This window comes from Buteo buteo, chromosome 1 (genome assembly GCF_964188355.1).
Source record: "Buteo buteo chromosome 1, bButBut1.hap1.1, whole genome shotgun sequence".
Taxonomy (NCBI): Eukaryota; Metazoa; Chordata; class Aves; order Accipitriformes; family Accipitridae; genus Buteo; species Buteo buteo.
In genome coordinates this window covers 10417285-10431298 of record NC_134171.1, presented here as the reverse complement: position 1 = coordinate 10431298, position 14014 = coordinate 10417285, and the positions used below count along the sequence as shown (strand labels likewise).

At 44.5% G+C, this 14014-nt stretch overlaps 1 protein-coding gene across 5 annotated transcripts in view; it reads left to right on the top strand.

Moving 5' to 3' along the window:
• Positions 1-14014, top strand: part of MFSD10 (major facilitator superfamily domain containing 10) — a 30699-nt gene that overhangs the window by 1279 nt on the left and 15406 nt on the right. Inside the window, exons 1-5 of one of the 5 annotated variants that reach the window (XM_075022158.1) lie at positions 1911-1927; positions 4893-5085; positions 6261-6357; positions 11098-11201; positions 12180-12338. In XM_075022158.1, the coding sequence (XP_074878259.1) occupies positions 4912-5085; positions 6261-6357; positions 11098-11201; positions 12180-12338 (534 nt within the window). In that variant the 5' untranslated portion in view covers positions 1911-1927; positions 4893-4911. Of the gene's footprint in view, positions 1-1910; positions 1928-2084; positions 2334-2452; positions 2702-3206; positions 3227-4892; positions 5086-6260; positions 6358-11097; positions 11202-12179; positions 12339-14014 lie in introns of those variants that run through there. The other 4 variants (XM_075021966.1, XM_075022028.1, XM_075022120.1 and 1 more) reach the window with 4 other exon arrangements.

Below are 14014 nucleotides of genomic sequence, written 5' to 3'. Positions count from 1 at the left end.
ATAGTTAAAATGACTGGTTATTTGTAGGGGGTTTTTTGGTTTGGTTTGGTTTTTGTTGGTGGTACTGTTTGGTTTTTTTTCAATAAATTAGGTCTGGAGTGGATAACTAAAATTTTCTATGCAGCCTGAACACTGGCTGAGTGAAAAATACTAAGATGAAGACCCTGTATGGCATTAAATCCTTTAAAATACTAATGTTTGGGTTAATACAATTGCTCTTTAGTGATAGATCAGGTAAGCAGAAGCCAGAGTGGAAGAGGCGTTGCTTGAGTAAAAAACCAAGACTGACATAAGAAAAAAATCAGTGTTAATAAATGTAGTCTAAACCCCAAATTTCATAGAATCATTTAGGTTGGAAAAAGCCTTCAAGCTCATCATGTCCAACTGTCAACCTAGCACTGCCAAGCCCACAACTAAACCATGTCCCTAAGCACCACATCTATACATCTTTTAAATACCTCCAGGGATGGTGACTCAACCACTTTGCTGGGCAGCCTGTTCCAATGCCTGACAACACTTTCTGTGAAGAAATTTTTCCTAATGTCCAATCTACCCCACCCCCCCCCCACCCCACCCCACCCCCCCCCCCCCCGCCGCAACTTGAAGCCATTTCCTCTCATCCTGTCACTTGATACTTAGGAAAAGAGACCAACACCCACCTCACTACAACCTCCTTTCCGATAATTTGAGAGAGCAATAAGGTCTCCCCTCAACCTCCTTTTCTCCAGACTAAACCACCCCAGTTGCCTCATAATAATTTATTATCTATCAGACCTGCAAGGTTTTGGACTGGCCTTCCACTGGGACAGGGTGGGCAATGACCTATCTGGTTCTAGAAACAGCATGCTGTGTTTACATGCAAGGTTGTATGACATGGTTGACTGCAATAACAACTGGGCTCAGTGATCTGCAAAAGCTTTAGGTTGGTAGGTTTAAGAACAGGAAGAGCTGGATTTTTTTTTTATTTTTTTTTTTTAAAACACATGTGAATTACGATGATGCCTGGTCAGTTACATACAATGATCCAGAGCCAGAAGAATATATCTACATATATTTTCCAGACATTAAATAAATGATTATTCATGCTTACTCTGGAGCACCTTAAAGCAGAAGTTGGCCTCCAACTCAGCAGCGAACCTTGCGTAATCGTTTGGTTTTCAGCGTATGTACCATATCTACCACATTCCTTTTCTCACACCACACTGAGTACAGAAAATGCTTAGGTAAACATGAGAGTAGCAGCTCGCTATTTGATCCGGCACATTAATCCTGATGTTATGCTTAGATAAGCTCCTCCAAATCTAATCGGTTGGGGAATCCATGACAAGAGATGTCACTGTTGAGTGAATGGCCCTCATCAGTGCTAGTAACTGTAAATCCACACCACCCATGGGACTGCATTACCTTGAAGGGAAGCAGAAGTCCTTTCAACACCCGTATTAATTTGCTTTAAACACTTTGTTGGCAGATCCTTATGTATTTAAGACTATGAAGATGCATGGAAGCAGAAGTCCTTTCAACACCTGTATTAATTTGCTTTAAACACTTTGTTGGCAGATCCTTATGTATTTAAGACTATGAAGGCGCATGTGATTAGTCCGCTCGTAACCATATACTCACATCTTAACTGGGCAGCCTGGAGACCAGGCACGGCTGGACAAGAGAACAATCCCGGATGGTGCTATCAATATCAAACCTACTCATGTTCTCTGTGCTAAAAACCGCAAGCGTTTTAGGGAAGCAGTTTGTTTTAGGAACAGGGTTACGTCTTCTGCAACTACCTTTTTCTGTTTGTGAGATACCAGGAAATTTCCATTTATCAAAACCACAGCCGACCGCTGCTGTAACGTGGCTATGTAGCAACTAACGAAAGAGTGTTTTGACTAAAAAAAATCTCCAGCGCAAGAAGGAACGGCCGTGGTCTGAGGTACGGGAAGCCCACTTACATTGTTAAACCTGTTCACTGAGGGGGACCGAGGCTGTCTCGACAAGCCACTTCCCTCACTCTGCCTCCTGAGTCCCTCTCGGCCGCCGGGCCCTGCCTCGCCGCTCCGCCAGCCCCCAGCGGCGGCGGCTTCCCGCCGCGCTGAGGGGAGCCCGCCCGCCGCCTGAGGGGAACGGCGGCGGCCCGGCGGGCTCCCTCCCCGCCGGCGCCCGGTGCGGGGGCCGCGGGAGCGGCTCCATCCCCGGCCGGAAGAGGAAGGCCGCCGGGGCGCCGCGGAGGGCCGGGGAGGAGCCGCCGCCGCCCGCCCGCAGCATCCCCAAGGGAGGGCTCTTGGCAGGCGGAGGGGAGCCGCCCGCGCACCCTGCGGGCCCAGCCCCCCTGAGGAGCGGTAGGTGGCCCGGAGCGGGGCAGGCTCTGCCGGCGGCGTGGGAGGGCGGCCGACCGGCCGGAGGAGCGGGTCTGGGCCGGGCGCGGCTGGCCTCGGTGGGGCTGCGGGTCCCCGGGGGCTCAGCCCAGGCGGCGGCGGAGGGTGCCTTGCTGGGGGCGGAGGGGGGGACGGACGGACGGATACGGCGAGTCCTCGCCGCGGACACCACCTCTCTCTCTCCGGGGCTGTCCCCTTCGTGTCCCCGGGGCTTTGGCCGCTCTGGGGAGTTGCCGGTGTCCCCCTGTCCCCCTCCGATTGAAACTCCTGCTCTTGACCTGACTCGGGACTTTGTTAAGGAGCCAGAGGAGCCCCTTCCCAAGGCGTAGCAGGTAATTCCGGGCCTAGGAGACTTCAGAGAGGGGAAGGGGTGGTAAGAAAACACCAGAAGGATGAAATTCTTCCTGCTGGCAGATGAGAAGTCCCTGTTGGTGCGTTAGGGCAGGGCCAGCTTGGCGGCCGATCCCTTCCTGAGAGGCGCGGCGGGGAACGGCGGCCCTGCCGGCCGGGGGGGAAGGCAGAAGCGATGAGGCACAGACGGGAGTCCTGAGGGGACGAGCAGAGCCACTGTCAGGGACACGAGTGTCCAGCAAAACAACTTCCCTAAGTTGGAAATCCTCCCCGCTCTTCAGACGTGTCTCACAGAAATCAAATGTCATGGTAGAGGTGAAGTGTTTTGTTTTTGCTGACGGGATGCCAGGGCCTATAAAATGTTTGGTGGTTTCCTGCCTAGCAAAAAGTACGGAGAGGTTTGAACAACAAAACTGGTGGAGCACAAAGGCAGAAACGTGTAGTACCTTGGGACGTTGCGTAAGGGAAATTGCAACCACGTAGCCGAAACTGGAGCTGAATGAAAGGTCAGTGCTAGCATCGGTAGGTTCAAGCCGCACGCTAGCTGAAATGGCTGTGAGGGTGAGGTGTAAAGGATGTTACCCTGTGTAAAGAACCCTGGAATAAAGTTCAGCTTGATCATACAATTCAGTGGATGAATAAACAAGTTGTGAGGAAAAACAAGGCAGAATCTGCCAGAATGAACCCATCCCTCAATTGTTGGCTGGATGGATCTAGGGCCAGGGCCAGGGTGATTTGTCTAAAGGAATGGTTGTTTTGGCTCCAGATGCTCTTATATCATTTGGGTAAACACATAACGCTAAATATTTGTAGTGGTGGTGACTTACCATTTTAAATAAAAGGATCCTGAACATAACCAAACTGCTCTATTTACTAGCAGATTTAAGAGTGTTATGCCAAGAGTTTAGGAAGTGGATTGCAGGTGGCCCCTTTCCATGTTTGGTTCAGGGCGTTTGACCTTTAATAATGCTTCAGTGCTAGTAAACTGAATCCACACTTAAAGAAATGTCACGATAATATTTATTGCTGAGCAGAACAAAGTTACGATCTTCAGTTGGTGTAATATGATGTTATATGCGCAAGGGCCTTGTGTATGTAATACAGTATGTCTTGTTTGGAATAGAATTTGTATGAAGAATTGCTCAGTGTTTTCAATCCTGGCTTATCAATGTCAATGGATATTTTGGTATTGATTGACTTTGTTGGATGAAATTCTGTCTCCTTTTTTACTCTTTTAGTGCAACAAATGTTCAGGGATTTTTTCAGTGGAAGGGACTGCAAATTTGATTGGTTTATGACTGAGATACACTGTAATGTTTTAGAAATCCGAAGTTTGCAGTTTCATGGTTTGTGTATTACTCCTTGATTTTGGTATCTGTTGAAACTGAGTTTTTTTTCAGAATACAGACTGATTTCTGTATTTGTTAAATACTGATCAGGGTATGGTCTGCATCCTTGTTTAAGTCTTTAAGACAGTTTTGGGGTATTATCAAAGAAATTTGATAGTTCTGATATTTCTGACAAACTAAAACACTCTTTAATCATTTGATGCAAACTCATATAACCTATCAATGCCAGTCATCCAGAGAAAGAAAAAAAAAAATTTCGGGTTTCAAAATTTTGTTGTGCTGTTTCTTGAGTTGCTGTTGTTCTCTAGGATTTATCTTGAAGGCAGCATTCCTGCAATATTTAGGAATTCTACTTTTTTTTTTTTAAAATTGTTATTGCTTTAGTAATTTCTGGTATACACTGAAGGCATAAATAATCTTGAAGGCATAAATAATCTATTAGTTATTTGAATGTGGATATTCAGAACAAGAATGCCCTTTCTTATCTATTTTACTGTAATGCTGAGTTGAAAACATTTGGGAAAGTTGTATAGCATTGCTCACATGTTAGCAAACTTTAAATGCTCCTTAGTTCTGTGTTTTATTTGGGATGCTCCTATAATAAAGTTATCTTATTGCCATTGTAGTCTGTTCTTGATGCCAGCAAACTTGATGCTGAGCTAATAACCAAGACTAGAGAGTTGAGGCTCCTGTTCCCTTGAAAATCAGGTAGCTTTTTTTTTGTGTGTGAAGTCTATAGAAAGTAAGAATGAATCAGCAAGATACTGTTATGAAAGGTCTGCAGAATGCTTCCTGTTGACCAGATATAAATGTAATTTTCTAGAAGCAGAGCACCTGGGAACATGGCCCTGCGAGAAAGAGAAAGCAGCAGCAGCAGCTCCATAAATGACAAGCAAGAACAGAACTGTAGTCGTGTTATTACAATTGTCTTCCTGGCACTCTTCATTGACTTGTTGGGATTCGCTCTCATCTTGCCACTGTTTCCTTCCATCCTTGATTATTACAGCCAGACTGAGGTAAGTAACAGAGAAGGTCAGCCTGCTGAAAATCTTAGGTATGAGATCTTTAGGAAAGGATGGAAGGAAAATCCCCTGCCTTGGGGCAAACCAAATAGCTATAGGCAGCACATTTAAATGGTGTATGGACTGAATTTGTTTGTGAACCTGCATAAGACTCTTCCCTCTTGCTTTTTCATTAAAATGAGAGACGTGTTTTGGGGAAAATTCAGGTATTTCTTAAGGGCCAGTCCTTGTAATTACCAGTGCGTTTCTAACTTACACTGCTGTCACTGGTGAGACAGAGTAAATGACAATCCACAATAGATCTGCATCCTGGGTTTTATCTAAGACCCAAAGAGATGAGACCTTTTACCCTACCTGAGTATTTCACACACTTGCTTCCTCCCATCCCCAGCATCACATTCACTAGGTCTCAACTTCCATTCTTAGGGAGCTGGCTGCTGCTCTGGGAACGCAGGGCAGAAAGTTGTGTGCTGTGCAGCTGCTCACAGTTACCATTCTCAAGTGTTACTGGACAAGATGAAGATGTCAGGGGAGAATTATTTTTGCAGCCCACACCTCTATCTCATAGTCACTTTCCTACCCCACTCCAACTGCAGCTATAGGCTTTGTCTTTCTTATATCCTTATCTCTAACCGGAACCATGGGCTCTCATCTCCAGGATCTTCCCCCACTTCCAGTGTATTTCCTATAGCCAAGATCTTCACTTTCTTTTCAGGGCCCCCTTCTTCTTTTCAAGTCCTCCTCCTCTTTTCAGGAACCATTCTTTTTCACACCACCTCTTTTTTCTGGACTTACAAATCCCTGGTTCTCCCATTCTAAATGGTTAGTATGTGCAGAGGGACAGAGTATGTCTCATGTTGCTTTATTAATTGAAAGATTCAGGACATTCCACTTTTGCTTAGTTCAAGTTTTAGCAAGTAGCAGGCCTGATGGTTTAAAAAGTTCAAATTCAGATATTCCTCCACCCAAACACATATACCCAATTATCTCCTGCCTGTTAGCATTCACAATTTAAGCTATTTTTAGCCTATGACAACTGATCAGCAAAGAGGTTTTCCCTGGGGGGAGGAGGAGGGAAGGAATCATCTAACTAAGCTCTGATACTGTCTTTGAAAATGAAGCAGAGTGACTGTCTTCCTGCTTCTATTTCCCAACTATCTGTTTTGCAGGATGGATTCTATTTGTCATTGCAACGTGGTGTGGACTGGTTTGCAGTGATGGTTGGGATGCCTCCGGAGCGGAAGTACAACAGTGTCTTGTTTGGAGGTATGGAAATTAAAGAAACAAGCTAACAGACCACAAAAAAAACCGAAGTGTGTTTTCAAATTATTCACACTGTTGATGTGAGGAATGATGATGAAAATGACAAGAAATACAAAAAGCATACTTGCCTGTTACTAGATTTAGATTTGAATAACACAGTAGGCTATAAGTGATTTTGTTTTCATCACACTGATAGCAATGAAGAGTTGGACAGCCCCATCTCTGTCATTTGGAGACACCTAGACAGGCAGGAGGAATGGGCCCACAGGAGCCTTATGAAATTCAGTAAGGACAAATGTGAAGTCCTGCCCCTGGGAAGGAGTAGTCCATTGCAGTGGTACAGACTGGGCACTGACTGGTGAGGAGCAGCTCTGCTGTAAAGGCCCTGGGGGTCCTGGTGAGCAGCAAGCTGAGCAGGAGCCAGTCCAGGCAGCAAAAGCACCAATAGCACCTGGCCGTATGAACAGAAGCAGAGCCAGTAGATTGAGGGAAGCGATTGTCCCCCTCTACTTAGCATGTGTTAGACCACATCTAGAGCATTGTATCCAGTTTTGGCCCCCCAGTCCAAGCAAGGCATCCATAAACTTGTTGTGGTTTAACCCCAGCCAGCAACCAAGCACCACACAGCTGCTCGCTCACTTCCCCCCCACCCAGTGGGATGGGGGAGAGAATTGGGAAAAGAAGTAAAACTCATGGGTTGAGATAAGAACGGTTTAATAGAACAGAAAAGAAGAAACTAATAATGATAATTATAACACTAATAAAATGGCAATAGCAATACTAAAGGATTGGAAGATAAAAGTGATGCACAGTGCAATTGCTCACCACTCGCTTACCAACGCCCAGTTAGTCCCCAGGCGGTGATCCCCCCCGGCCCCACTCCCACCAGTTTATGTACTGGGCATGACACCATATGGTATGGAATATTCCTTTGGCCAGTTTGGGTCAGCTGCCCTGGCTGTGTCCACTTCCAACTTCTTGTGTCCCTCCAGCCTTCTTGCTGGCTGGGCATCAGAAGCTGAAAAATCCTTGACTTTAGACTAAATATTACTTAGCAACAACTGAAAACATCAGTGTGTTATCAACATTCTTCTCATACCTAACTCAAAAACATAGCACTATACCAGCTACTAAAAAGACAGTTAACTCTATCCCAGCTGAAACCAGGACAAAACTGCAATGAGTTCAGCAGAGGGCCAGGAAGACAGAGGGTCTGGGGGGCCTGGGCTTGTTCAGCCTGGAGCAATTAGCACCTTTCCAGTACCTATGGGGAGGTTATCAAGAAGACAGTGAGGCATTTCACTGTGTTGCATGGTGGGAGAAGGAGAGGCAACAGGCATAAGTAGAAGCAAGGGAAGTTCAGGCTGGTCATGAGGAAGAACTTTTTCACAGTGAGGATGGCCCATGGAACAGGTTGCCCAGAGAGGTTTTGTAGTCTCCATCCTTAGAGGCTATCAGACCCTTACTGGATGAAACCGTGAACAATCTGGTCTGACCTCATAGCTGACCCTATGAGCAGGTGGTTGGAGTAGGTGACCTCCAGAGGTCCCTTTTAACCTGAATTATCCTATGATCTTGCCCAATTTGTTCTACAGATTGCTACAGAAATACAGGCCTGCTGTTCCTTATTGTCAGACTGCCAGCTGAGTGTCAGAAGCCTGCTGTGCTGGAGCGTGCTGTGCTACACCCTGCACAGTCACAGAAATTACTCTCCCTTAACAACTGATCCGCATGTGATTGGAGATCAATCAGTAGGAAACAGTGGAGTTAGAAGCTTGTGAGTTCAAGTCTCGCCTCCCCCCCTGGGCAGCTGTAGTGCAGCACTGTTTCTAAATCTCATTAGTCCTATTAAAAGCAGGAGAGCTGCTTACTTCAGGGTCCAGAAACATTTGCTGTCACTAGGACGCTCTGGTGTGGGTGAGCTCCACCAGGAGTAGTGCAGGAAATCCAGCAGCATATATGTCATGTTGCGCATCAGGTCGTCTTTTGGCTCCTTGTGATCTAGAGTGTTGTGAGGAAACTGGGATTTCAGAGTATGAAGATGTGAGAGGGTGTCTGGGTTAATTTTAATTGGAGATGTCTAGACCTACTCCTTTTAGTGGAGGCTGAGGCCTCCCCCAGGATAAGCAAAAGGCTTTTGAACTAAAAAAAAACAACCCAAAACTTTATTAGAATGTAAGTGTGAATGTATTTTTACTATTTAAAGTAGTTTTGGGGGGTTTAACAGACATTAGAAAGTTTATAAACAATTTTCTTCTTTCCCACAGTGTCTTTGCAGGTATGTTGTTATTTCAGTTCTCATTTTCAGTCAGATTACTGGCTTTAAATGGTAGAAAACAATTTTCTTTAATCCCTCAGAAGCTGCTTTCTGCCTCCTCTAAGGCCTGACTGCATGCCTCCTCCTTGTTCCTTCTCTCTGTCTCAGACTGTTTAAACAAGAAGCTGGGAACTCACAGTTGTGTTGAACTTGTTGCCTGTCCTTTTGCTTGCTGTGTCCTGTACTCCTGGGAGTGCCGTATCCCTTGACTTGGCTCAGTTGTTTTCAAGGGGAAGGAAAAATCTCCAGGGTCCTTCCAGGGCTGTCCAACTGACTCTTCTGCCCTTTGAAGAAAATATAGCATCTAACTGGGAACGTGCAAATAAAATGGATGCTATTTGTCTCAGAAAGGAAGCTGGTATCCCTTGCTGTTTTCTCTCTAGGAGAAAAGTGTTGAAGAAAAGTATTTAGAAGAGTAATGAGTAGTGGTGGGAATGTTCACTAACTACCTGGCAGCCACAGACAGTGAGGGTGCAGTCAAGGTGGCTGAATCAACCTGGTATCTGTCTCATTTGACTCCATCTCTTCTGCTGGCTTTGATGACAGCTATTCTTAATGAGCCATCTAATTTGCTAAACCAGCAGAAAACTTTTTTGTTCTTTTCTTTTTTTCCAGATTAGTTTCCTGCCAGATTGAGTTGAATTAGCTTACTGGAGAGTTGACTGAAGCTGCAGAAGCAGGGGAAGATGAACAAGCTATCTTAGTTGTAGTCAGCTCTGTCTCAGTCCATCTTGTCTGATTGCACCTTAAAAGGTTATAGTGGAAAGGTTTGTTATACTTGTGATGTTAATCAGAGGCCACTGCAGTCTTCCTGTGGCCTTCATTCCTTCATTGCCTTCATCTGCTACAAGGAGCATAGGATTGGAAAGATACTTCCAAGATCATCTTGTTGCTTCTCCCAGTGCAGGATATATTCTGTTCTCTTTCATCTTGGTTTAGACTGTGACCTCTTCAGGGCAGAAACCTTCCCCACCCTTGTCAAGGCCCTGAGGGCACCAATGCTTAGTTGCAGTGACCAGCCTTCACCCACACACTTTCTGCCCAGTGATTCAGGAGCTGTATTTCAGCTCAGGCCTGGGCCTTGCCTGAGCTATATCATAAGGATAGCCTTGTCTACAGGGCTGTCTCTGGCCCTGTCTCTTGGATGAACCTCAGACCTACATTGCAGGTGTCTTAACTCCTGAATGGACCTACATCCTAGTCTTGTTTCCACTCCTTTCTCTGATCTCTCTCCTGCTGGTCTTGACTGGACTCCCTGGATGGACCTGCTGTATAACCCTTGCCTTGTCTGGGACTGTCAATGGACCCTGCTAGCAAGACCCTGTTCTGCCCAACCCGTCCAGGTCATGTGGGACTGAGCCCTGCTTAGTGGGGGCACTGCGAGTGCTGTGGTCACACTCAGCTCCTGGCTCCTTCCCTCATGTGGAACAGCTCTGCTCTTGCTGCTCCCTGGCTGTGAAGTGTTTGTCATGTCTGGGTGTTTTTACAGTACTAGAAAAACAAGGAGGAATACTTGTCTCTCATTAACATAAACTGCCAGTGTACCAATCTATAAGATTTTTTGCACAGGTTTTTGAGTTATCACAAGCAGCTGTTCTCCCCAGGAGGAGAGTATCAATATTGTTCAGTATCAATATTCTGCCTCTCTCGAAGTTGATGGGAGCAGGAGTTCTGGTCCCTCCTCTGCCTTTTAAAGCTTTGGTAGCTGAATGATCTGAGATGTATAACCCAGTTTTTCCTTTAGAGAAAAACTGTGACAGCATGGCATTTTTTTGCCTGCTTGTTGAGAGTGTAGTGCAAATTAATAAGTGTGTGAAGCTAGAAATGGCAAGAGAGAAGAGGAATTAAAGATCACAGAAGCTGGAGGCAGATTTCAAAAGACTCTTGGAGGCTGTTGGAATCACTCCTACCTCTTAGGGTGCCTCACTAACAGCAGTGCTTATGTCCTTCTTTCCATGGTAAGAAGGAAAGAAAAGCTAATTAAGTGTGACAGAATCAGGTTCAAACAATCAAAAAAATCTAAAAAGAATTGTGACTGTTAAAGACTGCATTATCTCTGCTTTAAGAACAGAAAATGTACGTAGTCAGCTGGGGAAGCATTGGAGAATCAGTGTTCCATTATAACCAGTGAGTTTCAAATGCCTCTCACCAGTGAAGTAACCAGTGAATTATCTGATTTATGCCTGTTACTCTGGTCTGTCTGTATTTGCCACCTCAGTTAAATAACAATGCAAGATCGGTGTTTAGAGGGTGGCTTAGTTTCAAAGTAAAGCTGCTGTTTATAGCTGTTGTTCTACATTTAATTGCATGCTTTTAAAGGATGTAATGGAGTGATAGGTCTGGAACAGGTTGACTGTATTTGTATTTAAGGTGAAGGCAGCAAGTCTAATGATACATGTAATTTTTTTTTTATTTTTCTTTTTTAGGTCTGATTGGCTCAATCTTTTCCATCCTACAGTTTTTCTCCTCTCCCCTCACTGGTGCTGTGTCGGACTGCTTGGGCAGAAGGCCTGTCATCTTGATGACAGTGGTATCCGTCTCATACCAATTTTAGTCATGACATCTCAATACACAGTTGAAGGCACTATGGTCTTGTGGTTAGCACAAAGGATTGGGAAATTGAATGTTCTAGGTCTGTTGGTTGTTGACTGCTTCTTGCCAAGTCACTTGGCCACACTTCCAAATGCAAGTGCTTAAGCTGAGGTTCCCAGATCCAGAATTGTACATAGAAGGCACCAAAATACCTATCTGTTTCTGGGATTTTCCAGAATCTCTTTCCTCTGTGTATGGGGATATGACTTCAGATGCTCTGTTTACAAATGTTAGACTTAATCCCTGTATGTTTTAGTTCCCCAAGTGACTAATGAGAGCTGATCACTTCATGACCTATTTCACAGAGCCTGGGAATTGTTGGTTAGGAAGTGCTGTATAGCAGTGTTATTTCTTATGAATGTGAACATTCTCCAAAACTTTTTCTTTGTTGCTGGTATGGGGTTCTAATTACAGAAGCAGCGTAGAGCAAGTGTGTACATACATGGAGGAACTTGGCAGCAAATGATATACAAATCCCTCTATCCTATAGGCTTGTGGAGAGTGAATTAAATAAACATGCATGCTTATGATTGATTATGAAATTTAAGGGCTAGAACTGTGAATTATTCTTATCTTGAAATCAGAATTCTCTTAAAGTTGGAAACAAGTGGAGCAGGATGTACAAAAGTGGTTTTGTGCCCAGGACTGATTTAGCTCCCTCTGAACTTTCCTTGCTCTTCTAATTTTATTAGTAATCTCACATATATATGAAGTTTATATGGATTTGTTTCTCTTATTTTATATCACTGTCCAGGACATAGTGCAGTATCAGTATATACAGACATTGCTGTTATATGAGCTTTGGAGCAGGTGTTGAAAACAAACAAACAAAAACATTAAATGTTTAGCTGGGAAATACGCAGAAATGATTTCAGCTTTGCTCTGCTTTATAAAGAACCCTTTCTTGCTTCTGCAGATGGGTTTGATAACATCATACGCGCTATGGGCTGCTTCTAGGACTTTTGGCATTTTTCTTCTCTCCAGGATCGTAGGTGGAATAAGCAAAGGGAACGTCAGCCTCTCCACAGCTATAATTGCTGACTTGCACTCTCCAAAAGCACGGAGCAAGGGCATGGTGAGTTGCACATGTGGGGTGTATGTTTCTGGGTTGTTGCTAGGTAACTTTTAATTGATTGCAGGTGCTCAGAATGTCTTCCTCAGGTGTGTATTCATTGATCAAGTGAAAACACAACTTTATATACTACCCTTCTTCTGGAAGGATGCCAGATCATTTTGCTGGTGAGCTCTCAGACTTTACTTGTCAATGAATTTTACCTGCAAGTGAAACGCAGATGCCCTAGAGGTGGAAAAACTACCTGTGTAAGTGTTACAACTGTTACTCCTGCTGGTAACTGTAATCTTCATTGTAATAGCTGAGAAATTGAAAGGTCTTATGGCCCAATTTTGGTCGCTAGAAGCCAGTTATAGGACAACCCATTTTTCTCACCTTCCCAAACTGTGGAAGTGCAGCAGCACTGCATAATCCTGACTTCCTTGGATGCTGCACTGGCTTCAGGATCTGAGCTCAGTGGGTAAAGGATGTGGCATTTGGCTGACTGAGCAGCAAGTAATATGAACAGCTGCCTTGTCCTCTTCCAGAAGGCAGTGGACCAGATGGAAACACCCCGCAGGCTGAACTTTTCCTGTGAATTGCCAGTTAGTTCTTTCATCTTATAAAAACCTTGGGGGTCCAAACTTCTCTCAACAGATTGTTACAAGCCACTATGCGAGACAGCTGCTTCTTGGGAGGGGAAGGCTTTAGATTTCACAGCAATAGCTAATGAATTTTCCAATCAATTTATTATTATCCTGGTAAGCCAAAGTGTATTTTTATGTATGGAGAGGGATAGCCATACAGCACTAGTAAATAAAATGGGTCAGGGCCTATTTTTAGGGTCTGAGAGCAAGTCATGAGAGCAAGTCACTTAGTACAGCATGGCTCACATCCATATGGCGATACTCTCTTCTTTTTCAGAGCAGAATAGGTATGTTAATTCTGCTTTCTGGGAAGAGAATAGCGTCTGACTGATGCTATTGACAAACTGTGATGGGGCATTGGTTGGAAGAGTGCTAGCTGGGCAGGCTGAAACAACACTGGAGACTGTGAGGTGACACCTGAGTGTGCCCTGGCCTTGTTTACTTTAGTACTATAGGTATAGTTAAATAGACTCAGGAAAGCAGGAGGATTGTGTCCTGGGATGTCATGTTTGGGTCCTGTATATGCAAGTATACATCTCTGAATGTCTCTTAAAGAAAATGAGCCAGATCCTGCACTGTTGTGTTCATAAGCAATCTCACTGAGGCTGATGACTCAAATCAGTGCTTTTTTAAGCTCCCACCCAGAGTGTACAGATTGCACCTCTTTTCGTATATGCTGGTTTCATAGTGAGTTCATCAATCCTCTTTAGTACTTGCACTAAATTCAGGTTGTTCTGGGACGCCCCTCACCCTGTTTGCTCCATGAGACATAAATTCCTAAATACAGAAATTGCCAGAGCTTTTTAGAAGCTGTAGACATCATTATGAATTCCTACCATGGTGCTGTCCTCCCTTCTCCAGTCCTACACTACAAAAGTTTATCCTATGGCCAAAGGATCTGCTGGCTGAGCAGTCCCTGAGGTGAGAATCATTATTTCTCTTCCCAACTTCCTTTCACTTATAACCATGTTGCAGTTTGTTCCTGCCACTTTCCTGACTAGACAGAAAATAAAATCAGTTATTTGGAAATAACAGTTTTTTCACATTTAACTG